Here is a 26,005-nt window from a genome sequence, read left to right as displayed (position 1 = left end):
TAAGCACTATTTTGTACAATGACCCCGTTGACTTTTAAAAACACGCATTCGTGAGAGATACTTTAACCCATTAAACATAATGAATGGTTTTAAAAGATATTGTCATTCCCTTGTAACAATACTCAAACAGTTTGTTTGAAGGAAGTTAATAAGTTAATCAAATTCCTCTCACGAAATTCATCTTTAATGCATAAGCATTTTCTGAAACCATCAATTAAGAAAGTCTTCAAAAGAAAACCAGAGGAAATTCACTTTTTAAGTCAATCCATCATGATTATTTGCAGAAGCTTGTCAACATCACCTCCTCATGATTCACGTTATGTCGACATTTCGGGGAACGCCTACTGTCCCACCTTTATGACACAAAGCCAATGATAGCAAAACCACTACGCGCAAGCACCGCCTCTATTTGCAAGAGCCACAAATCGTTCGGAAAATCGTCAGTAGAAAAAAAGGGGGAGAATTTAGTGGAATTGCTTTGGAGTGATAGTAAGGGGTTGTTAATATTGAAAATGTTACCGTTCGAGAAAACATACGGTTTCGACGTTTTGCCTGGGATTTTGTTTGGCATGCCGAGGGTGGTCGGGGATCAAAAAACTAAATTTGAATCCGATGAATTATTCAAGAAGCTTAGTAGAGAAAGTGAGGTGAGTTTTTTAATGAAATATATTTATTACAGTATTAAAAAAAATTAATGAATTAAATAAAATAAAAATTTTGAAACTATGTATTCCATATAGACGGCAAAAGATTAAAAAAAAATTGACAGATCTAATACGTAAGACGCATCACTTTCGAATGACGTGGAAGAGTTTTCGGAGATGATAGATGTTTCTTCCGCCCTACGTTTCCTTCTTACATCCGTCAAAAATAAATTATTTTCACATTTTTAGTTATTTCGAAAACGTTTCTTTTTATTACTTAGATTTTTTGTTATTAAATTATATTGAAAAGTAGCCATAATTTCTATTTTTGGTAAAATGTCGATATAAACTGTTTTTGGGATCGAGAAACGATTGCAACTAGTATTGTCATCCTCATGGCAAAGCTGCGGTTAAATTTTGAACATTCTAATAAGTGGGAATTTTCAATGACGAAAAATTCTGCTCGTAAAGTTTAGAAAACTATAAAAAATAACTTCTCTTGGTAGTGCTTTTAAGTTATACTTAAGAAAAATTATCTTTTTGAGTCATCTTTAATGAGAAAAAAAGTTTATGCTAACAAAACAGTATCAATCAAAAGATGTATCTTACATGCTAACATCTGTACACTATAACGAATGCGTCTGTACATTATTTATTATGATTCGTGATTTATTATTATCATGATTTATAATTGCTGAATTTGAAGTTAGCAAATATTTTAGTGATAAGCCATTTTGAAAATTTTTCCCCTTGTAATCTCACATAATGAAAGATTTCGGTAGTTTTTCGACATTTTGTCCTGAATCTCAAACTTTTACTGATTTTTTGGACTTTCTCATATAAAAATAAAAGTTTTAAGGTAAGATGTACCTAATATCAATTAAAACAGTCGCAATTGCAAAGTAGTTAAAGTACTGAGCTGTTTCTGGGAAGCACTTGAGTTCGATTTCCAGTCACGACTTGAAGCCCACCCAGTTTCAGATTTAGGAGAACAAGCTTATTTGAGGAGAAAATCGGTACGCAATGCTGAACAGAGTGACACAATCATGCCGTTGGTCACGAAATTGAGGAGCGCAAGCCTTCATAACTCCCCTGATCCGCAGTGGGTCAGCTGCGGGGAGTGCCTTACAAATATTTCTGAAATATGTTGTAAAATTCAGTAGTAAAAACATGTTGTAAAAACATGTAGTTAAAATTACAAATCACAAGTCCTTAAAAATTATACATGCAAATTTTATGTTGTTTAAATTTATTTTTATTCAATGACTAAAAAAATTGAATAAATCTCTATTCAGTTAAGCATGTGTAACAGAAAAAATATATTTATTTTGCTTTTTTTTTCTTACTGTGTTCGGTAATCCAGCTTTTTTTTACTTTTTTATTTTATTTTATTTTATTTTATTTAAAGTTAACAGATGTTTTAAGAAAAGGAGTCACAGCAGTTTTCTCCGATTTGTTTGTTTGCTTTTTAGAAATAAAAATAAAATTTGATTTAAAAAATTAATCGGCTGATGTTGTGATAAATTGCAGCTCTCACTACCTTTCTGCAGATTATTGCAGCATTGGTTACGGAACTTATAATAACAGAATAAAGGTTAACAAAATAAAGGTTATTTTGATATTTTTATTCAATGACTAAAAAATTTGAAAAAATCCCTATACAGTTAAGCATGTGTAATAGAAAAAATATCTTTATTTTTGTTCTTATATTTACGATATCTTTATATTTACGATGCTCTGTAATTCTTATAATAACAAAATAAAGGTTATTAAGAAAATAAAGGTTATTAACAAAATAAAGGTTATTTTGATATTTTTATTCAATTTTCCTAAAAAATTTGAATAAATCCCTATACAGTTAAGCATGTGTAACAGAAAAAATATCTAAGTTTTTGTTTGTTTGCGGTGCTCTGTAATTCTTATAATAACAAAATAAAGGTTAACAAAATAAAGGTTATTAACAAAATAAAGGTTATTAGGAAAATAAAGGTTATTAACAAAATAAAGGTTGTTTTGATATTTTTATTCAATGACCAGGAAATTTGATTAAAAACTTATACAGTTAAGCATGTGTAACAGAAAAAATATCTTTATTTTTGTTTATTCACGGTGTTCTGTAATTCAGCTTTTTTATTTTTTTTTTATATTTAAAGTTATGAGATGTTTTAAAAAAAAGGAGTCACAGCAGTTTTCACCGATTTGTTTGTTTGCTTTTTAAAAACAAAATTAGATTTAAAAAATTAATCTGCAGATGCTGTGATAATCTGCAGCTCTCACTACCTTTCTGCAGATTATTGCAGCATCGGTTACAGGACTTATAATAACAAAATAAAAGCTAAATGAAATAAAGTAAGGCATAAAATAAAGATTTATCAGTTATTTGACATTCACGGAATGAAAGAAGCATTGGAAATTAAAAATCATTCGTAAGTAGTAAAAGGGTCTTTATCAGGCAATGTACAAACATAAAACTATCAATAAAATTCTCCCATAAGGTTTTTTTTTTCTGTTAGTGGACTCTTTTTGGCAAAAAAGTATAATTAAAAAAGAAATGACAAAATCGTAAAAGCAAAATAGTTGTCATGAAACAAAAAAAATCGGTTAAGTGCTGTATCATAATATCGGAAACTTGTACTTTAGTTCAGTGCAAATTTGCTGCGACCTTAATAAAATGTAAAATTGAAATTTGCTTCTGTTTATGTAGAACTATACTATAGTGTGATGTAATGAAGTTTAATATGGATTAATTTGCACGAAAATATGGTCCAACTTGTCACCTTATTAAAATTGTTGCAAATTACAGCGATATTACGGAACAACGTGATTCTAAATGTCTAACAGTATGTAAAGTAAAGCAAAAGTAACCTTTATCGAAACAAAAGAAATCTTACGTCTGTATATAAAGTTAATTTTTTTTTCATTAGTATAAACAAGAAAATATCAACAAGCATAAAGCATTTTACTACTTATTAACATTTTTGCAGTGATTGTAATATTGTTTTTTGAGTAAAATCTAATATTCATGACAATATACATGCAGGCATTTTATACAACAGGTAATACGGCCTTTTTACTCAAAATTTTTGAAGAAAGTCGCAAACATTCTTTTCTTATTGCTTGCACAAGTCAGGATGAGATGCCAAACGTGTCTCGTTATCAGATATCTATAAAATAATAAAATAAAAATAATAACACTTAAGATAATAACAAATTATAAAAGATAATTAACATACTAGAAGCTAAAAACACGCATGACTTTATAGGTCTTTTAAAACATTTGACAAGTTCTACTTTTAACAGTGATATTTCAAGTAAAGGAAAAAAATATATTTATAATTACCACTATCATAAAATTCAAAAAATAATGCTAAGTTTAGGATAGACAGAAATGTTTTTTTTTTCAATCAAAGTAAAAGTTTCAAGAATAGGGATATAAAATACGTGTATACACATTTTAAATTTTCTTATTTGTACTCAACATATTTTGAGCAAACAAAAAGGAAATTTTCAGGAACAAGATATGAAAAAAAAGAAAAAAATTTTTAAATTCAACTTATAAATGGCTCTTTCTCCCTCTCTCCCTCTCTCTTTATTTTCAAAGTAAGTTGGCCACCCAATGCAGTAAAGGAAAAGTGAAGTTAAAATATGGAAAATGACATATTTCCTACTGTTAAACATTTAAAACTTACGACGTAAAAAATAAATTTTATCATGGCGAATACGCAAAAAAGAATTTAAGAAAACAAAATCGAATTTATAGATTTAATAAACGTTTTTTAAAATATTTTGCAATAGCATTTGAATCAGCATTTATCCACGCGTCTATTATCATTAAACTTACGTCTAAAGGAATAAAATTTGACTCGCCGGCAGTGGTCAACTTATGTCTGACACACCAGAAATTCGCCATCTCGTAATCAAAAATAGCGGGTCGACTTGTACACCGGAGATATACGGTAGCTCTTTTCGTAATTTTGCTGATGGAGAAATACTCATGCATCATGCTTTTCAGACAAATCTTTGGCAAACTTTTGGTTAACGAATCTGAAAAATTGGCTGAAGGATATTGGAAACATTAAGAACGCCCAATTACTGAAATATTGTTAATTTTAACATGATCTATTTGTAAATTTTCTTACTTCTAAAACAGAGAAAACGAAAAAAAAGGAAGAAAAATGTATTAAAAATACGAAACATAGTTATATAAGTAAATATTCTTTATTTAGGTCCGATACACAGGTTACAGAGACAGACCTATGGATGAAAGAAGAATAAAATTTAAAACATCGTGTAAAGAAGGCTACACAGAAATTGTAAGTTTTTAATTTTTTTTCTTTTTTTTCATAATAATAAAAACAACTTCTCAGAGTTAACTTTTCCTTTCCTTTTATTGCTAATATCTTATGCTTATGTGATGCATATGGAGCCATTGATTTTAAAGTCAGTTAAATCTCTATTTATTTTCTGAATTGTTATTACTATTATTATTTATTTATTTTTTAAGTTTCATTTCGGCTTTTTAAATCTTAGAACAATTACGATTCAAATTCGGTAATCCANAAGAAAGTTTTTCACTTTTTTGTCCCTCTGTAACACTTCTAAATAGAAAAACAAGCTTATTGTGAATCAAAACCAAACACTTGCTATTTTTTTAAACAATCTAGTCTAAATCGGGAAATTTTGTAATAATTTTTTTTATTAAAAATTAGCAATTAATGCTTACCCAGTTATAAAATGATGTATTAAATTATATTTACTTAGTTATTAAATGTTTTTTCTAATGATATTTATAAAATAGCCAAATAATGTTTCTTTTCCTTCTGCTTTACATGAAAACGAAAGCATTTCCAAAACAATCTTAAAATAGCCATGGATCTTTTTTATTAACACGTGCATGTAGAGATACACGTATATTCTAAATTGAAAACCAGAAGCTCAAATTAACAGTCCTTTGTTCAAATCTGTAAAAATAATATTTAAATATCTATGAAATGATAAATAAAATGATATTTACTTGGTTATTAAATATTTTCTGTAAAGTCATTAAATGGTTATAAAATAAACAAGTGATGATTCTGTTCCTTCGAAATTTACCAGAAAACGAAAGCGTTTTCAAAAATTATCTTAAATTAACCATACATTATTTTTTCAACAAGTTAATGTAAAAGCATGTATATTCTAAATTGGGAATCAGAAGCTTGTTGTTTTTAGTAATCCTAAGGCTAAAACGAAAAATTTTTGCATTAAATTGTTTCATGATTACAAATAAAAATTATCAAATAATATTTACATAGCTATCAAATAATATATAAAATTCTTATCTGATTATCACATGTTATTTTTTCTTCATATATAAAATTATTGAGCGATATTTATGAAATTACTAAAAGAATGTTTCTTTTACGTGAAAGAGCAAATATCATAAGTAAACTATTAATATCGTTTTTTTTCTTCTCTTTTTTAAACTTTTTTTAATAGAAATGAAAGGAAATATAGGCTTAAAATTAAATTAATGAGTGGTAGGTTTTATTTGTATTTTCTTTAAATGCTCTGAAAATAGTTCCACCTCCTTCTTATATTTTAAATTATGTCTTACTGATAAAAAAAAATTATAGGAAATTGGAAAGCAAACTACAATTAAAAAATTCATAACCCAAAACAGTCATTTAGAATATTTCGAAAATGAAATAAGTTAATAAATAATATATATGACTATAAATATTTTCAAATTGTGTCTGAAAATAAAACAAATATCTCTGATTTTTATAGGCTATAAACATCGAGGAATCAATTAATGATGGCTTTTCTACAATTATTACAGACAAAAGTTAAAAATCTATGAACGATTTCAGATCGGATAATGTTGCCGTTTAAATGTGAGATTTTGAAATTTTTACGATTGTCTTTATTATTAAGATTTCATTTAGGAATATACCATCTAATACCTGAAGAAGAAAAAAAAATTATAATTGCAGCAAAATACACGTTGAACATTTTTCTTTCAAGTTTTAATATCTCTTTAACAGGATCAAAATAATTTGCGAGTGATTTTTTTACAATATTTTATTATTTTTAAATATTAATTAGTTTTGTTTTACTCATCTGATTGCTCATTTTGTGTAGGCTTTCATCAGTACTGGAATAAATTTACAACTTTTGTTTGGGTCGTGCAATAACGGATGTCAGAATAAGTGTGAATTTGATTTCTCAAAGGGAAAAGTAAGTTTAAATTTGTATTTGTTTATTTTACCTCATAAGCCTCCTGTCACACTTAGCTTTAAATTCCTTAGAATATAAAATTGCAAAATAATGTTACACTCGCGAAAAAATTCTGATCGTCGTATACTGCACCACAAATTATATAGGCTCATACGATACTTATCTCGTTTTCACATTTACTAATATGCCGATTTCACAAATTAAAATTAAGTTTTTTTTTGTTTTGAATCCCGAATTGAACAGTTTTTGGGTTTGGAACCCATTTTTGGGTTTACGACTATCAATGTTCAATTTCGTAATTTCGTAACCCTGTAATCTTGAGCGAAACTCAGAGGACAAAGGAACTACTGGATCAAGCATTTGGATAAACCAGCTTCCATGGAAGCTATGGAATCACCCCGCATTTGTGCTACATGGAGACGAAGACCACGATAATCTCTTACGGTGATTCTAATCCATGATCTGGCAACGACTGAGGATATTTAACGTCTGCACTATGATTGGTGTAAGCCGAGAGTAGAATTCGTATGGACCTGCCATCGATGGGATTCGAACCCTGGGTACCTCATTGAAAGGCGAGCGCTCTATCCCTCAAGCTACGGCGGCTTAAATAAAACATATAAATGAAAAATAATCGGTCGTCATAGCAACAAAAATATTAAATAACCATTTCCAGTGCTATTAGAAAAATTTAAAGTTTTTTTTGTGATTGAATTGTTATTATTAAATTCGTTATTATTTGATACAATTAAACGTTTATTATTATTTGTTTTCTAAAATTATTTTGTTATTATTGAGATAATTAAGGAGGCTAACTGTCAGCCTTACAGAATAACTCATTTTATTAAGATAAAAGTCTCAAATTTGGATCCAATAAAAGGAAAAACTCGAAAGTTTAATTTCGATTTTTTTTCTTTTAATACTTCGTTGCAATTTGATGGCAATTATCCCAAGTGAAAGTTATGCTAAGTAACAGTTTACCAAAAAAATAGAAGTCTCAAATTTTGACCCCGTGTTTCTTATCAGATAGAAACTCAAATAGATTCAGTTGGATATTTTGAATCGTTTATAGTGTTGAGAGAATGATATCCGCCAACAGTATCCAAAATTAAGTCTATTTAATAGCAAACCAGCAGACACCGAAAGTGGAAAATTCTTAGATAAAAAGTAAAAAAGGAAAGAGATTAAATCGTCGATATATAAGATTGAGTTGTAAAATTTAGTAAATCAGTAATATCTCCACCAGGTAATTTTTTACCAGGTGGAGAAATAATAAACAATTCTCAGTGTGCAAAATAAAGAAAACGGAACACAGTAAATAACTGTTGTTCTAATAATCCGATCTTCATCCTAGGGCTCAAACTTAATGATTAGAGAGGTTGAGTTTAAATGCGCTATTTAATTCGTGAAGACGATATTTTATGTTACGAAATCAGAGGCAAAAACGTATTTTCTCTGAATAAACAATCCTTTTCTTTCGACAGATTCGGATTTCTAACCCTTAAAATATCGGGGGTAACCACAATCTGCGAAATATGGTCCCAATAGTTTGGTCAGGAAAACTGTTCAAAGTTTGAACCCCTTAATGTTAATTTTACTTTTTGCGTATTTCTCTGTATCTCGAGAATTTTTTAAGTGAATTAAAAAGTTTTTACAAACAATGGTAAATTATTTTATCCAAAGATAATTCCATGCAACAAAAAAATAATATTAACTTTTAGTAAGCTTGAATAATCTTTTTATTATTTTATTTAATTATAATAAAAAAAACTTAAACTGTAAGTTATACAATCCTTTTTTATATTACTTTAAATGATATAATTTTACCAGGCAAAACATAAAACTTGGGTGTAATCGGTGGAATAATAATTCTTCTGAAATAGAATGTTTTTTTTTTAAAGAAATCATATTATTAGATTAAAAGTCATTTAGGTTGGACTGCTTTTTTATTTTCGCGCACTGTGCAGTAAAATACTTATGAATAAAAATATACATAATGTGACAAAGGATTTAAACTATCTATACCGGTACAATTCATTGTAACTTAAAAAAGAATTATAATAATAAAAATATTAAAAAGAGAAAAAGTTTATATTTTTTTAATAACTAGATTGGTGAAACACGACAAATGGATATGTAGCATTTCCACAAAACTGAAGGAAATGATGGGACATAATAGCTACAGTCTGTGGCAAATATAATTAGTAGTTTCCAAGTAAATGTGTGGGTGACTGTATTTTTTTTAAAACAGTGAGTCCCCCATAATATTTGGTCACGTTCTTAACATTATAGTCCTGCAAATAGGCTGCTTGAAAGGACCAACCCGTGGAGAACAAAAGTTTTACCATCTGATACACCCTAGGTGGTCCTGAGATTGTATTTTGACGCGACGCCCTTTAGAAAGGTGTCGGTTGAGTACATCCTAAACTAAGCGTTCGTAAAAGAGCCGATTCCCAAGAAACTTTTAAACCAATATAAAAGTTTTAAATTTTTAAAATATCCTGTTTTAAATGCCATTTTATTCTGATATTATTACTTTGTTTTTCTCTATATTGTTTTGTTTGTTAATTTAGAAAATATCTTTTCCGGTAGCGAAGATATAAGGACAAAAGTTCTAACCTATTTCTTACACGAATTATAATTTAAAATTTTAAAATTTTGAATTTATTTATTTTGAATTGTCTTGATTACTATTTTATTAAATGTAATCAAAAAATAATTTTATGAGAAAGGAAATCAAAATAGCTCTAAACTGAATGGGTTTCAAAAATTTAAAGTTGTTCTGTCTTCGTGTTTTAAGAAAGGGGAGTTTAGCTGAAAAAATTATGTATTGTAAGGCCTTTATTGACTTTGTAAGATGGCTCTGGGAAGGTCATTAAAATCATATTTAGAAAAGCTAAAAATAATCTTAAATTAAAAGTAACATTCATAATTTGCTTGAGGTTTAATAATAACTTTTATTTTCATAATATTCTTTATTGTTTTGAAACTTACAATTTATAACTTATTCATATAAATTTTTTGAGATATGTATTCAGCACTAATTGCAAAAATTAATAGGATAATTAAATTGAAATCATTTTTCAGTAAATACATATGCTAAACTAGTAACAGCTAATTTCAGATTAAATTAAAATGAGTTATTCTGATATAAAGATGCTAACAACCAACACACCATTAGAATTTTTATTCTAAAACTACAGTAAAACAACCGGCTGCAGTGCGTCGATCCAGTTAACCATAAAGTTTACGGTTATGAACATTTTTATACCTTTACGAGTTTAAAAAAGTTTTTAGCTGGTTATGGTTAAAAGAGAAAACCGGGAATACAAAACCATACGGTTTTGTAACCATTTACTACTAGCAGGGTTTCAAAACCGTAAAAATAAACTTTAAATGGACATAGAAATTAGGTTGTGTTAAACTTATTTGTGTACGGCACCTAGACTATATGTGGCCTAGCTCCCAAAGCCGGACCTGTATTGTTCAAAGACGTACAGTGTTCCCATCATTGTCAGCAAACCATCGCTCCAGGAATTTTACTTTCCATCTGAGAAGTAATGAAATCGCTCTTCGAATTTTCAGTATTCGTCTCAGGTTCCCTGTAAAGATGGCTCAGGCTTAAGCCCCGATTTACGTTAGGTATTGGGCATAAGAGTTCGATTGTGATTGAGTTGTTTTTTGTCAAGTGAACCATGGAATGTGGCTTAATTAGTTTATTTTGGGATGCCATGTATTGAGAGAGATGAAAAATACTAGACTTTTTTTTTCAGTTAAGCAGCTTTATATTACTGCCAGTTAAGCGTGAGTGAGAGTTTCTTATTCCAATTGTCAAAGATCACCAATTGAGAAGTGCAGGACACTGGAAACTTCTTATATGCTAGGGGATTGGAGGAAATATTGTGGTGTTAACGCTAGGATTCGAATCTCAGTACAGTTGGTCATGACATTGACAAATTAGCCCCTCTAACCTGAAGTATGTATCCAGCTCTTAGGAACTAATAAGTAGCCTCATAAAGTGTTTACCATACATTTATTACTATAAAATTGTTAGGCATCCACTCATAGAAAATCAAAACAGAAATTCGAAATCCTTATCACATGGCTTCACTTCCAACTTTACCAAGAACGTAAACTCGACTCTTATTGGCTATGAAACTAGTTGGCGTGCATAAAATTCCGGTTGTTTAACTCTGTTTTTCGGGGTTTTAGAACAGATAAATAACTTATATATTTTAAAAGTTATTAAACTGCTTCAGAAACCACCAATTTGACTACATTTTTCCACCTAAATGAAAATTATCAAAATCACTGCTTTATTCTCTATTTTTCCAATTTTTTATGAGCCATGGAGAGGCTAATGTCAGGAAATGCAGCAGTGGAGTAAGTTTTTAAATATTAAAAAATTCGACCACAAAAAATCACTTTTCATTTCTACAAAACTGTTGCTTTTCTCTATTTACATTTTGTGACAGTTTTAAACTAAGCGTAGACAGCGCTAGCTTTAGATAGGCTAAATTTGACCTAACAATCATGAGTAACAGTTGCAAATTCACAGCAGTTATAAAAATAGCATATAATTCGCAAAAAAGCATAATTTCATTTTACAATGGAGCCTTCGATAGAATAGCCTTTGAGAGCATTACGTGAAAACAGTCTGTGTACAGTTTCTGCTTCTGTTAAAAGTTCGTATACCATCTTCTTTATGGATATTTGACCTGTTTGGGTTTACTATGGCAATAAATTGTTTTTCAACCATTTTTCTAGAGAAATTTTTAACTGTGCAGTCAACATCTGATTGATTCGAACTTAATTTTTATAAGATTCATTCATAAAAAATACTGGAAGTTAATATTGGATTGAATTTAAATTAGTTTTCAGGAGTTTTCTTTGAAAACTACTAGTAGCCAATATCTGGTTTAACTAGTATTAATTTCTATGAGATATACATGAAGAAAATAAAACTAATAGCTTATATTAGATTGAATTGGAAATAATTTTTATGAGATACAGGAATAAAGCAACTAACTGTTAATTTCTGATTGAATTAGAACTAGTTTTTATTATATGCATGTACTACACACATTAATAAGACCCTTATTACTCTGAACTGCCCGCTGTAACGACAGATACATGGTGTATCGTTTGTTTTTTCATAGACGCAACGTTATTTTAATGTCCATTCTAATGTCTACAATGAACCGTTCGTTTTAATACAACGACCAAAATTTAGGCATTTGATCGAAAAAAGAGTTTCAAAGTAATGATTTACACCATTATTTCCTTTGATGTTACCACACAATAAATGTAAAACACCTTGAACTCCCTTTAAATGAAGGAAGAATGCTAACATGACCCCTAAATTCTCATCCTAAGTCCTAAAAATTATAATTTATTTTCATTCTGTCTAACTTTTTTTTTAAAGAATACAATAAATTTATCAATCATACATTTCTAATTCAAAAATTGTATTTTTTGCGAAATATCAGTCCCCTTGTGCGGTTTATTTTAGGGTTGAAACTTATGGTCTTTCCAATTATCTTGACGCATGTTATTCATCAAAAATGGCAATCGTGAAACTGTATATATATTTTTTAATACATTTTTCCCCTATGAAGCATTATTTTAAAGAACACTCTTCAGTATACATTAATGTCTAAACTTGTCGAATATTTTTTTATTATTTTTTGCTATGAATCAATATTTACGATATTTTGTTAATAATGTCCTACATATATCGATATCGGATATCTATAGGATATCGGAACCACGATGATCTCTATATCGAGTATCCACTGTACAAATAACTTACAGTTAATGCTTGATTAAATTGAAATTTGCCTTTATGATACACATACATATACAAAACATCAATAGAATTAAAATTGTATAAGAGTCAGTTTAATTTTGCTTACACTACAAACAATTTGTTATCTATACTTTCTCTTTTACAAATCCGGATAGAATTGGACGCTTTCCACATGTTAAAGCTTTCTAGGGATTCTTAAAGCCATAGCGCTCACCGGAGTTTGTAACCAGTGATGCAGAATAATAATATTATTACCTGCGAGGATATCGGTCTGTTGCGCGCGCTAATCTCTTCACACCTTAGGACATAGCGGGGGAGAAGACCTAGTAGTTGCCCCTCTACATTGAGTTTATGGAAATTTGCTTGCCAATCATCTTGTTGAACAAGTAGGGTACCTGATAAAATGGCGACATCGCAATACAAAGAGAGTCATTATCACCTCTCTTAATTTGCTCCTTTGTTGAAGTTAGCAGGAAATGGCTCGTTCTATTTAATAACTGAAAATTGAAGTTATAATGAAACTTGTCAGGAAGTGAAGTGTTTTTGTAACATTTTAAGTTTGGTAAATAGCTCCTGTGCATCCTTAAATAACATAATTGGTTTGTGAATAAGTTTTTGAGAAAACTTTTTCTCTCTACTCGATAAACAATTCGAGGATGCAAATATTATTTTTTGTGTTGGCATTGTTGCGGAGCAAGATTCGAAGAGCCAGTCTTTATTTTTTAATGCAGTGAACAGAGTTTCCCAACTTGTGGGTTGCAACTCAAACTAAAATAGCCAATGAATAAAGTTTCATGTAAAATATAAAAATCATTACTTTATTTTAAACCTTAAATATTTTCGTGTTTAACTCGTAATAAAAGATGTAATGAAAGTAGATTTATTCAATAAATGCTATTATTATTTAGCTAAATACATAAATGACTTAGGAGACCGTATTTTGAGATGTTTAGTTAATGATTTTTAAATTTTGGTTTAAGAATGTTATATTGAAAAAAAGGTATAGTATTACATTGAAATTTTAAATTGAAAAAAATCAAGTTGTGCATGCTTTAGGAGATGGTAAAACTCATTAAAAAAGATTTTTTAAACGCCTAACTTTATAAAAAAAATAATAATAAATAAAACTTTAAGCTATATGACAGACTTATATTCAAAGTCAACGTCAAAAGTCAAATTACAATTGTAATCATCAAATGCAGTTTTATCAAATTTTTTTTTAGAATAAAACATTTAAAATTAAACGTTAACTTTTATTTACTGAGTTATTTAAGAACTACTAAGTCGTTTGTGTTTACTTACATGTATAGAGACGAAAAACTAATAACTTCATTTAAAAAAAAAAAAAGTAAAGTGCTCCTGCAACAGCTAGTTAATAACCAAACAGATTAAGGAGGTCAAAGCCTCACAATTTCGTGACTAATTGAATGATAGTGACCATCATTTTGCACAAGCTGGCTCCCAACCTGGAGGGGAACTCCTGTCTTACACAACGACAGATGAGTGTCTTAACCGCTGTGCTCTCGCTCGTAAATTTTTTATATAAATGTCTCACGTTTATGTGTAAAACAGCCTACGAATTAAAAAAAAAAGTAAGAAGGAATCACAATTCAATTTGAATATTTGAATTTATAAATGCGATGAAATAAATAATCTAATAATAAACTTGTTTATTTGTTAGATTCTAGCCCGAATAGATTTAAACTAAATTATAACATGCATATAAACACATTATTTTAAATATATAATTAAAAAACAAAACACTTTGTTTTTTAAGGTGAGTTTATTAATATACTATGGCGAGTTTATTTATATAGACATAATTCTAGTTCCAAGCAATGTTCTTTTATTTTTATTTTTTTATATTAGATAAATCACCATGTCGAATTGCTAAATATCTGTTGAACTATTTGTTTTCAAAATAGTCTACGAGTAATTAACCTTTTAAAATCAAGATATTTTATTTCAAAATAATGAATTAAAAAATGATGCCAATTAAGCTTTTAATTCTGTTATTACCAGCTTATTTGGATAATATACGTGTGAGAAAAGGTAAACAGCTTTAACTTAGTGTTTCGTAAAATTAATTTAAAAACACTTCAAAAATAAATGATATGTTATAATCTTCAAGAAATAAATTAATAAATATTAACGAATAGATCGTTTTCTGTTATTCGTTCTTTGTTATTAACATAACATACAGTAAAGCAACAAAATTAATTACTATTTATCTAATAACAGCTTTCATATTTAATATAAAAAAGCTGTTTTAATTACAAGTTTAAAAAAAATATTTAGTTTTTAAAAAATCATATGTGGTCCTCACTCTAGAGGTTTGCGCACCCCTCTGCCTAAAAATTGGTCTGTCAGTAGCATAAGACAACAATAACAACTCTAGAGGTTTATAATTATCACTTCAGAGGTGAGAAAAAATAATATGAATAAAAGAATGAAACATACGTTCATTTTACCACTCCGCGGATTTTGTTTTTATAAGATATCTAGCAATATTAGGGTAAGCCTAACACGGGGCAACGTATTCCCTTTTGGGATTATGACCCTTTAGAAGAACCAAATTATAGGGGAGAGTATTTTATTAGCATAACAGTGGTTTTTAAGCGCTTAAAGTATAATTTCGTGGAGGAAGACATAATTGTATACCCATTATATACCTACTTGATCCCTGAAACCTGCGCAATTTGGGGGGCAGCGCGTGAAATCTATATTCATGATCAGTTTGCAAAAATGCTGAAAGCGATGGAACCAGCGAAATCAAATTATTTGTATTTTTGAAATGGGTTAAGAAATTTGTAATTTTAAATGTATCTATACGAGGTTAAAGATTTGAAATTAAAACGATATAATGGGGGGAAGGGCTTTAAATTTATCGTAGGAGACTGCAAATATTCGTGATCTCAATTTTAAACCAAATAGAATATGCAAGGAGATTTTATATTTAAAAAAAAGAACTTAGTCATCAATAATGTATTATCAATAGTTTTCTATAAGTAAATAATATGTCTTTCAACATTTTTAAACATTTTCTAATTATTTTTAGGATAGAAATGGGGATGTTTTTTTTTTCTAAAGCCGCAAGGGTGGTTTTGAATTATTTCACGGAATGAATGTAAAGAAAATCAAGGAGAATTGAAAAATATTTATGTATATATTTTTTAAATAATAAAATTTCCGAGTTGACCTTTTTTAATATCTTATTTATGTTCGCCATCTATTTACATTATTATTTTTTCTTAAATTATTAACTATCTTTCTTTTTCTAAGAATAAAAGTAGAATGATTGTTCAAGAATGTTAAAACAGGTTTAAACCTTTTAACTTGAAGGGGGTTTGGCTAATTGTGAGGATCAACGAGAATTAAATGAGTTATTAAATGATTGAAACTCAGAAGATATTTTACAAACAATTATTGTGTCGAACGAACTATCAAACATTTATTTATTGACGAAAAATAACCAATTTGAACTAAAATGAAATGAATTTAATTCGTACAAAGTTGTTCAATCAGTAAACTAAACTATCAAAAATGTTCCATTTGCCTCCCCACCCCCTTTTTTTGTATTTGGTCTTCTTAAAATTTTATGAACTTTTCTTAATTTTTTTTTTTCATAATGTGTTCGATTTCCTCTTTGGCTAGGGTATCTGTCAAAAACTTTGATTTGAGACGATGAGTTTGAGAAGACGCCATACCGCGGAAGAAACTTTTCATCGCAAATTCTCCTTCTCCTTCATTATTAATTTAAAATTTAAAGTGTAGAAAAATTGAGTTCAGACAAACATAAAGTAAGCCATAAAGTTTCAATTGCTGAAAAAAATACTTCAAAATATTAAAATGCAAACAAATTATTACAAGAGAACTTCTTCATAACGTAATCTTAAGTTATCATCTCATAAATTATTTTCATTTGTATATTTTAAAATTTTCTTTTCAGTATTTCAAGCTTCATGACTTACTGTAGGTTTGGCTGAACTCATTTTTTCTACACTTTAAATTTTAAATTAGTAATGAAGGAGAAAGAGAATTTGGGACGAAAATTTTCTTCCGCTGTATGGCGTCCTCTTACCTTCACTTATCAGCCATTTTGTAAAAAACGGTGATTGTTCTGAAATTACAATAGCATATTTTTGACAATTTTAGACGCTTCTTCCCCCTTGTCAGCAAAAATAAGCTAATCTCAAACTCCCTACCTACGGAAGAATGTCGCCAATACTTTTCTTTGACTTTTACTGCAGTAATTTAATTTTAGCATTAAATTAAAACTAAATATGTAAATTTGTCTAAAGTAAAATGTATGTGCCAATTTTTTTGATAAAATTTGTATAAAATTCTCATTAAGAATCTTATGTATTAACTCTTGCCTTCTGGCTCTTTATTTCTTTTTTCTTCAAAATTTTCCTTCCAGATACTTAACTTTTATTTAAAGTTTTTCCTAGTGTATATTTTTTTTTGTTTTAATATTTAGTATATTCTTCCAATTTTTTTGTTTACAATTTTTTTTCGCATTTCAGGAAAATTTTAAAAATAATGTGCTTTTATGTGTTTTTTTTTTTTTTTTTTTTTTTTTAATCATTTTCCCCTTTTTCAGTAAAAATAATCATGAGCAACTCACAAACTTCCTCCTTTCGTAGGTGCTTACGTAATATTTGAACTGTCCCGAAGTCAAAAAACAAATTTAAAAAATGAAAATTAATAACAGTTATGCTTATTTTTAGTTAATTAATCTCATTATTCAAACATATGTTTTCTACATATGCTAGTAACAGATAGCATAAGAGATAAGAGTTTTATTTTATTTTATAACCGTCGTTGAAGAGCCGACCCAATTTTTTGGGTTATGTTCAACTCCGTAGCCTAGTAATTTTGAGCCCATTCCAGAGGACAAGGGAACTCCTGGATTAAGTGCCGGGAGAAATTTGCCTTCGTGGAGAACTTTTTGATGGAACTAACCCGTATTTTGCGTCACATGGACAGGAAAACCACGAAAACCTCTCATGATTAGCCTGACGGCAAGGGGACTCTAACCCAAGATCCATCCACCACTGAGAATATTTTAAGTCAGCACTGGCGTCGGTGCAAGCCAGATGCAGAATTCGCATCGACCAACCATTGCTGGGATTCGAACCCAGAGATAAGAGTAGGGAACAAAACTTCTCCGTGTTTTATTAACAAATAACTGATAGATGTAAACAGCATGATATGCTGCATGGTACTATGCTGCAATATGGTGTTCATCAATGAATTAATGCCACATTCTTCGAACTCTATAATTTTTATGCTTATTTCTGTAATTTTTATGTGTTATAATTTTAGGTGAATTTGAGAAGTAGTTTTATCATGAACGGTGTTTGCGTACGTTGGCGAGGTTATTTGGATCTAGAAAGACTGGACGGCGTTGGCTGCCTAGAGTTTGATGAAGAATTAGCTGAGGTAAGTGCAACAGAAATTCCATTTTTTTAAAACTAATGTAAATTATAATTTATATGCTTGTAAAAGAATTAATTTTAACTTACTATAAGTTAGAATAGGTTAAATTTTAATTTATTTTATTTCCGTGTTGAATTATTTCAGTATACATTGTTTGGAAATGTAGCGAGTACTGACACCTTAGCGAATAACTAATAATGGTTGAACTTATTTCAGAACAACTAAATAACATTAAATATTTAATCTAATTAAAATACCGTCATTCAAGACTACTTTTGACAGACACTGAAAATAAAGTTAATAATTTTTGTACAGAACAAATAAAACAGGGCATGTTGGTGTTTTTATAATTAAAAAATAATTTCTACCATATTTGAGGGTAGTTAAAAGTTTTGAGTAATTTAAAATTTAATCATTGGCAACAGTGAAGTTTTTGTAAACCATTACTTTAATGAGTAACTTGCTCACCTTGTAACTTTTGACTGTGGGAGAATCCATTTACGTAATGAAAATAAGGTAGGTATCAAAATATTGCCATTAGTTACCTGTTACCAAAGTGTAATGATCGTTTTTCTTTTTTCTTTCGACGGTAAAGTTTTTGCTAACATAACCTATAAAATCAAGCCAGATAGAAAATATATTCTTGCTTATGCGTGGGCTGACATCAACAGCAAAAACAATTCACTCCCGAGCTAATGAAGCGAGAATAATTTAATGTTCCTGAGAGGGCTACATAGAGGTTAGAGTAAAATGTTTATCTCTTAAAAGTCATAAAAACCTAAAATCTGTTGTTTTTTTTAATGTTTAAATATGCATTTTTATTTATTTATTTATTTTTGCTAATTCGTAATGTTATTCCACAGGCATATTCTTGTGCAAGTTGTTAAAATAGCCTTAATAATTGAATTGTATTTAATTTCTATTAAAATAGGTGAGTGGTCCAAAGAAGCCCCGAGATTTGGTTCAAAATTTTAAAAACAGTAAAAAAATAAAAAACGAAATTTTTAAAAAAAAAACTGTACGGTTTAGTTCCTTATGAAAATTAATTTGAACATTGAAAGACCATTTATTATATTTTCTATTAACTAATATATAAAAGAAAACACAAAAAAGTGTCTTAAAGTTGACGGTGTATTGGTAATTTGATAGATATACGGTAAAAGAAATTATTGATCATATCTTTCTATGTAATTAATACAAGAAACTATGAAATTAGTATTTTGTAGAAAATATTGTTGTTCCAAGAAAAAAAAGAAATTTAAGTATTCAGTTTCAAATGCTTCAATTTTTATTCCTCATATTATTCAGATATGTTTTCCTACAGATTGAAAACGCACGTCTTCAACAGCAAATCGAAACGTATAACAAAAGAATGCAAGATCTGGAAGAAAAACAAAGAGCCTTCATGCCACCTAGATTAAAACGACAAAAAAATGAGGTATGTTACTGCATGTTCATAAATATATAATAGAATTTGTAGTAAAAAAAAAAAAAATTTACGAACATTTTCGAAATCCAAAATTTCAAATTGACAAAAAATTTTCACTGTGGTCGCAGATTTGATAAAAATAATTTTTAGTTAAACTGGATAATAATTAGGTTTTAAATTTCCGGTAAAGAATCCTCAATTTCATTTATTTGAATCAAAACTGTAAATTTTAACTGCATAATTCATGAAATAAATTTTATTTTGCAAATTAAAAGATGCTAAGTTTGGAATGCAAAGCATCAGTAAAAAAATTACGAACGAAAAATAATATTTGGATCTTACAGAATCTAACTCAGAATCTACATAATATTCAGTTATATAATAACATTCGATACATAATATTTGATTATATAATATTACTGGATACATAATATTCGATAAATATTATTTGATTAAAATACGATTTGTTAAAAATTGAAAATATGTAAAATTTGTTTTAACGAATATCTTAAACTAATCCAGATTCTACATAATAACCTAATGTTTGTGTTCGTTAAATTAATGCTTATTCTTTGATGATAAAATACCTTCTCTCAACTACTATTACGGTAAACTATAACGGTAAAATATTTTCTTCATTAAATGTGGGATTCTTAAAAAAAAGAGAGAAAAAAAACTCCCGATTAAAAGGATTCAAAAACTACTATTAGTAAAACGATCTCATTTGAAAAACGCTCTTTTATTACTATTTAAAAAGAGATCTCTCGAAGAGAAAATTAACCGAAACGGAAAAAGATGGTTCATTTTACAAATCTCAAATATATTTTTTTATTATTAGTTTTTCTTTTATCTCCAATTCACACGAAGAGAGAAGGACATCTGGGTGGGAGAGTACAAAAAGACGCTTTAAAACGTTCACAAAAATCGTTTGCAGAACACTTTTCGAAGCTAAAAATGAATATAGATATTTTTTTGCTTTGTCATTTTATCCCAGGCCTTAAAAACTCTGATAGATACGAGAATGGGGGACGACATCATAAAGGAGGGGTGGAGGTGCAAATGATGGGTAATTATTGTAGGTGCACGTGGCTTTGAAAGGAGGTTCAAACATCTGTTAAATTACAGCTCTCTCTCTCTCTATGTACTTTATAGCTGATAAAATGAGGAAAAAATAAGTTATGAAGAAAGTTTCTTTTTAATTTAAGAAAAATCGGAAAGTTAAAAACATCCATGAATTTTGGTTATTTATTTGCATTGATTGTTGTACTGCATTTACTGAATACTGATCGATTGCTGCCCTTAAAATATTTTCCAGTATTTTATTAACTTTTCCATTTTTCTATTTTACTACATTTCTATTAAATCGAATCCCCTTACATTTTTTTAAACTTTTTATTCTATTTTTTCTTCTTATTATTATTATTCGCTCCACTGAGGATTGATAGTTAGACATGATTCCCAGGTATATCACCAAAGTCAAACATCTGCTGGTGACTACTTTAATCAGCAGGCCGAACGATTGCTTTTAATGTAGTGAAAATAAAAAGATTTATTTCATTAAAAAAATAACTTTAAAATTCTATATTATAAGTAAGAGTAATTTAACATACAGTTTTACGAGCCAAACATTTTTAAATTTTAAATACCCAAATATTATGTGATCGGAAAACAGAATGAAAAATTAATTCCAAAGAAACAGCCAATTGATATACGTTTCGTATTATAAATAAATGAGTAAATTACTTTAAAATTATGAGCTATAAGTAGTAGAGTGGTGTTAGTAACGATCACTTAGCTTGCAGTTTTAAAAACCCAGTATTAACTAATTCAATGCAATATAACTTCAAATACAATTTAACGGCCTTTAAATGGAGATTTTTTTAATAGACTAAATGAGTAAAAAAAAAAAGTAAGGATAGTTTTACACCTCATTTTGTCAGTGAAAAATTTTATTAACACTGCATATTCCCGATCCATTTTCCAACACTATATGTTTTTTCATAACAACTGATCTGTTATTTTCGATGTTATCTTTACGAAGGTGAGGTTATAAAGGACAGCCATCGAAATCGAATACTTTAAAATCTGCGCATGCACGATCGCTTTTCACTCCCCGTTTTATCCCATCCACACAATAGGGGACATTTTTATCCCCTTATATAGCGCTATTATAGTAAAAAAAAAGGCATGTGGTTATATTCACGATTTTTAACGATATTTAAATATATCTACGAGTGATTTTTGGGATGATCTAACAGTTTAAATTATACTCTTTTGGTATATGTAGCAACACATCATTATAATTATATGATATTAATTACTTTTAAAAAATAAACTTTTTAAGGCAACTGTCTACAATAAATTAATTATAGTGGACAGTATCCTAAAAAGTCTATTAATAAGGAACTTAATAAAGAATTATGGAAGCACTTCTATACTAACTAATTTTTTCATGTTTGTCAAGAAATATTTTAAGAATAGGAGATAGTCCTATATTATGTCAATGTAATTTTTAATAAATCTTAGTTAATAATACAAAATATTATGTGTAGAAAATCCATTCACAACTTTCTTTCCAAATTTATAAAAACTACTTATAAAATTGCTGGAAACTTTTTTAATATTCAATATATTCAAATCGGATTTTTTTTTCATATGTAATCAAATACGAATCAGCACAAAAAAATGAAAAAGTGAAAAAAAAATTTTTTTTTCATACGTTATCAAATACAAATCAACACAAAATCATGAAAAAAATTTTTCTTTTCATATGTTATCAAATACGAATCAGCACAATATCATGAAAAAAATTTTTTTTTCATATGTTATCAAATACGAATCAGCACAAAATCATGAAAATCAGGAATCCCGCACAGTATGAAAGGATTTCTTTAAAACTTCATATCTTGCGAAACTTTTAAGTTTAACTCTAAAGCTCTAATTTTTTTAAAAAATTTATTTGAAATTTCTGTAGTTATAGTAAAAAAACATAAATCAAAAAAAAACTTTTTTTAAAAAGAATTTATGAATTTTTTTTAATTTTTAAGCTAGGCTTACATAATTTTGTATAATTATTGCATATTATAATCATAATAATTGTTATAAGTTACAAGCTTAATGCTATACTTTTTTAGCATACAAAAATACTCTTTTTTGTAATGCAGTATCGGTCCCTCAAGTTTTGAAAAGCTTTAAACTTCATTGTTCTGAAATTACATAACTTAAATTGTTCTAAAGTTATAAAATAATTCGATAAGTATTTCTTTAAAAATATGTAAAAAATGAGTTAAAAGTGCTTCCATAATTTTGCCAAACCCTTGCATCCAAAGCTTGCAATCCTGCGATATATAACACAGTTTTTCAAATTCATGAGTAGTTGAACAAATTAATAATATATGCATGAAAAAAAAACATTTCGAAAGGAAAGTTAAGACTTTAAAAAAGTTAAGTTTCAATCTTTAGCATTAAAGTTATACAAATTTTATTATTTTTAATTATTATATTACTTTTAAACGCACAACTAAATAAATGTTTTCCTTTAATATGGTTTTGAAAATTACGCACGTACTAAAAGAAAGTGTTAAAATTACTTAGTGGAATATTTGGTAATTAAAATTGACAAAACAACAATTAAATTACTTTTCTATAACGAGAAAGTGCAACGGCAATAAATGCTTTAAAAGGATGCGAGGAAAATTAATAGAATAAATCACACTGTGATATTAGTTTAAAATACACGGTTCAATAAATGTTTGCCTTTTATATGTTTACTCTTACTTTTTTAAAAATCTTAATATTTACGGGTCGAATAATAAGTTCAGAATTGAAAATTTTCAATTAATTGTGTTCAATGAGGTATGCGGACCTCAAATTGCAGCAGACCCAGAAAGAAGAATCGTTATGTAATTTAAACTTCATTAACTTATTGGAATATTATTTAAATCATTACTTTATTTAAACCATTTATCTATCGTACTATTTATTTATAGTTTTATTATTATTTTCCAATAAATACTACAATTTTTCAGTTTCTAGATTCTTTTATAGTTTTGATCACTGAAGAGGTTTTTATACTACATGTGCAAAGATTAAAAAAAAATCTTCTTATTTTTGTGATAGTAGTGGCAAAAAACATTTTAGTATTACACCTTCAGGACGGAAATTTCACGTCCTGCGCAATTGGGTTAGCCAATTAATACTTTGAATAGAAATAAACAAAAACGATATCAAAATCTAAAGAATCACCTTTGAAGACGGTGGAATAAAAATATCAAAACTTGTTTGATTGCCGAAGTAAATAAAGAAGATTTTAAAGGTGATTTTTTGACCAATAATTAAATACTCATTTTGTCATAATTTTAGACCGAAATTCGAAAATTGTATACTTTAATCACTGAACATCCTGTATATTTTCGTTTCTCTCATCAGAAAAAATGCAGAAAAAGAGGTCAAGCAGTGATTGGAAAAAATAATAAATAAATAAATAAAAAACAACAAATCAAAGTACGCGCAAACAGTTTGACGGTTTAATTTTTTGCTCCATCATTAAACAAGCAAGCTACATTTAAAAAATAATAATAAATATTTTGAATACTTTTTCCCCGGAGGCCATCGAATCATTTAGATATTCATTGATTGTCCTAAATTAATACAAGAAAAAATGAAACCAAGGTAGGATGTAGAAATAGAGCTACAAGCTGGAAAATTTTGCAAATCGCGACATTAGAACATCTTGACTTTATCGCTGTTATTCATACGAAACTTGCTATATTCTTGTGACATAGCTCGTAAACTATTTAGACTCGTGGTAATTGAATTAATTTTTGTAAATTAATTCAATTTTATTTAATTTTTAAATAAATTTAAAATTTGTATTAATGGTTAATTTAAAAATTACATTAATTTAATTTTTGTAAAATACATTTGTGTCTACAATTTGTAATAATTTTCTCTTTTTTCATGATTATTTTTCTTATTTATACATAAAGAGAGAGAAAAAATCTGTCTTAAAAGAGGTAAATAAAAATAATAAAAATAGAAAAATAAGTAGTAATAATAAAATGTAATAATAATAAATGAAAAAAATAAAATAATTAAATTATTTTTTCAACGTTTTTAAATATTTTATTTCATATTTCATTTTTTTTTCTGTTTTCAATTCTCTAACTTTTTTTTAAAAAAGACTCGAGAGTTGAAAAAAAAAGAAAGAATCCACGACTCCCAATAACTCCGAACAATACAAAAAAGTTTACTGGTTATAATTTTTCATTCCCTTTTTAGGTTGTAGGAAGAGAAGCAAGTCCAGGGACAATCAGCAATTAACTACAGTCTCAACAAATGTAAATAGTACTGTATAATTTTTTGTGTGTACATAAATAAGAATTATCATATGCATTAAATAAAAACATATTTATTAATAAAATTCAGCGTAATTATATTTTGCATAAATGACATTTTTATTATTTTGCTTACATTTTTTTCACATTTCATGAAGAACTAGATTTCATGAAGAATTAAAATTAAGAACTTACAAAATGCAGTTATAATACCTCCCATGAAAGGTAAGTCTATTATTTTTATACAATTAATTAAAATATATATGAAATTAGCACTCTACACAATGCGGGTTGTTATTTAGTTTAACTCTTATTTGAAAATGTTTATAAGTATTTTGAATGAAGGAATAACTCAACCAAACATCGGGCCCATTCAATCTTATGTAAGCACCAATAGTTTGTCTGAAGTAAGAACTCCCCTAGCCATTCGTCGGGACCCGTGGGTGTTACTATGGTAACGAGGTATAACTATTTCAAGTAGGGGTGTGCGGTGACCGCTTAGGTGTTTAGAATAGGTTTTCTCGGGTCGGCGTGAGAAAGGAAATCTTGTTCTTCGGTCTATTGCGCTAGCCCTAAACTGTAGAGAAGCTACCCTCCATGAAATGCACTATTCTTGTTTCCATAGCATCAAAAAGTCTCAGACTTTCTGGCGGGGGGGGGGGTTACCCCAGACAAACTATATACGGGTAAGTACCTAAAGGGGGAGAGGGTTTGTGATACGTTTATTATGTTGTCAGAAGGAGTGACAGGTTATGAGCAATACTAACGTAAAACATTAAAATCGTATTATTTTCAAAAAAAAATTTAAATGCTTAAAAGAAACTTGTAATAACCTTTTAAAAAAGAAAATACATTCTTAAAAATCAATTTTAAGGAAAGGAAAAATCGACATGTTTTTCTTTTACTAGGAGTTTCAAAAATCAAGAGTTTCAACGACAGAAGAAGAATATATAGAAATAAAATAAATTAGATATAATTTTCGTTTTAGATTTTATGCCAAAAATAGATTACTATTGTAGAAATTAAAGCAAAAAACTAATGAGGGGAGCTGCGTCTTTCTTACGTAAGCATGGAAAGTGATTTGTGTTTGCTTATTTTTGCTGACAAAAGGAGAGAGAGAGTGAGA

The 26,005-nt window shown here is 28.3% G+C and overlaps 1 protein-coding gene across 1 annotated transcript; it reads left to right on the top strand.

The window, feature by feature from the left end:
* Window positions 1–448: 448 nt before the first annotated feature.
* Window positions 449–24,991, top strand: LOC107450627 (protein big brother). Its single transcript, XM_043039346.2, has 6 exons — window positions 449–647; window positions 4,871–4,957; window positions 6,768–6,863; window positions 18,001–18,117; window positions 19,439–19,552; window positions 24,824–24,991. The coding sequence occupies exons 1-6, from the start codon at window positions 513–515 to the stop codon at window positions 24,863–24,865; spliced, it is 591 nt and encodes a 196-aa protein (XP_042895280.1). The 5' UTR covers window positions 449–512; the 3' UTR covers window positions 24,866–24,991.
* Window positions 24,992–26,005: the final 1,014 nt, after the last annotated feature.

The sequence above is a fragment of the Parasteatoda tepidariorum genome, chromosome 7 (genome assembly GCF_043381705.1).
Source record: "Parasteatoda tepidariorum isolate YZ-2023 chromosome 7, CAS_Ptep_4.0, whole genome shotgun sequence".
NCBI classification, from domain to species: domain Eukaryota; kingdom Metazoa; phylum Arthropoda; class Arachnida; order Araneae; family Theridiidae; genus Parasteatoda; species Parasteatoda tepidariorum.
This window is presented reverse-complemented; position numbering and strand designations above follow the sequence as displayed.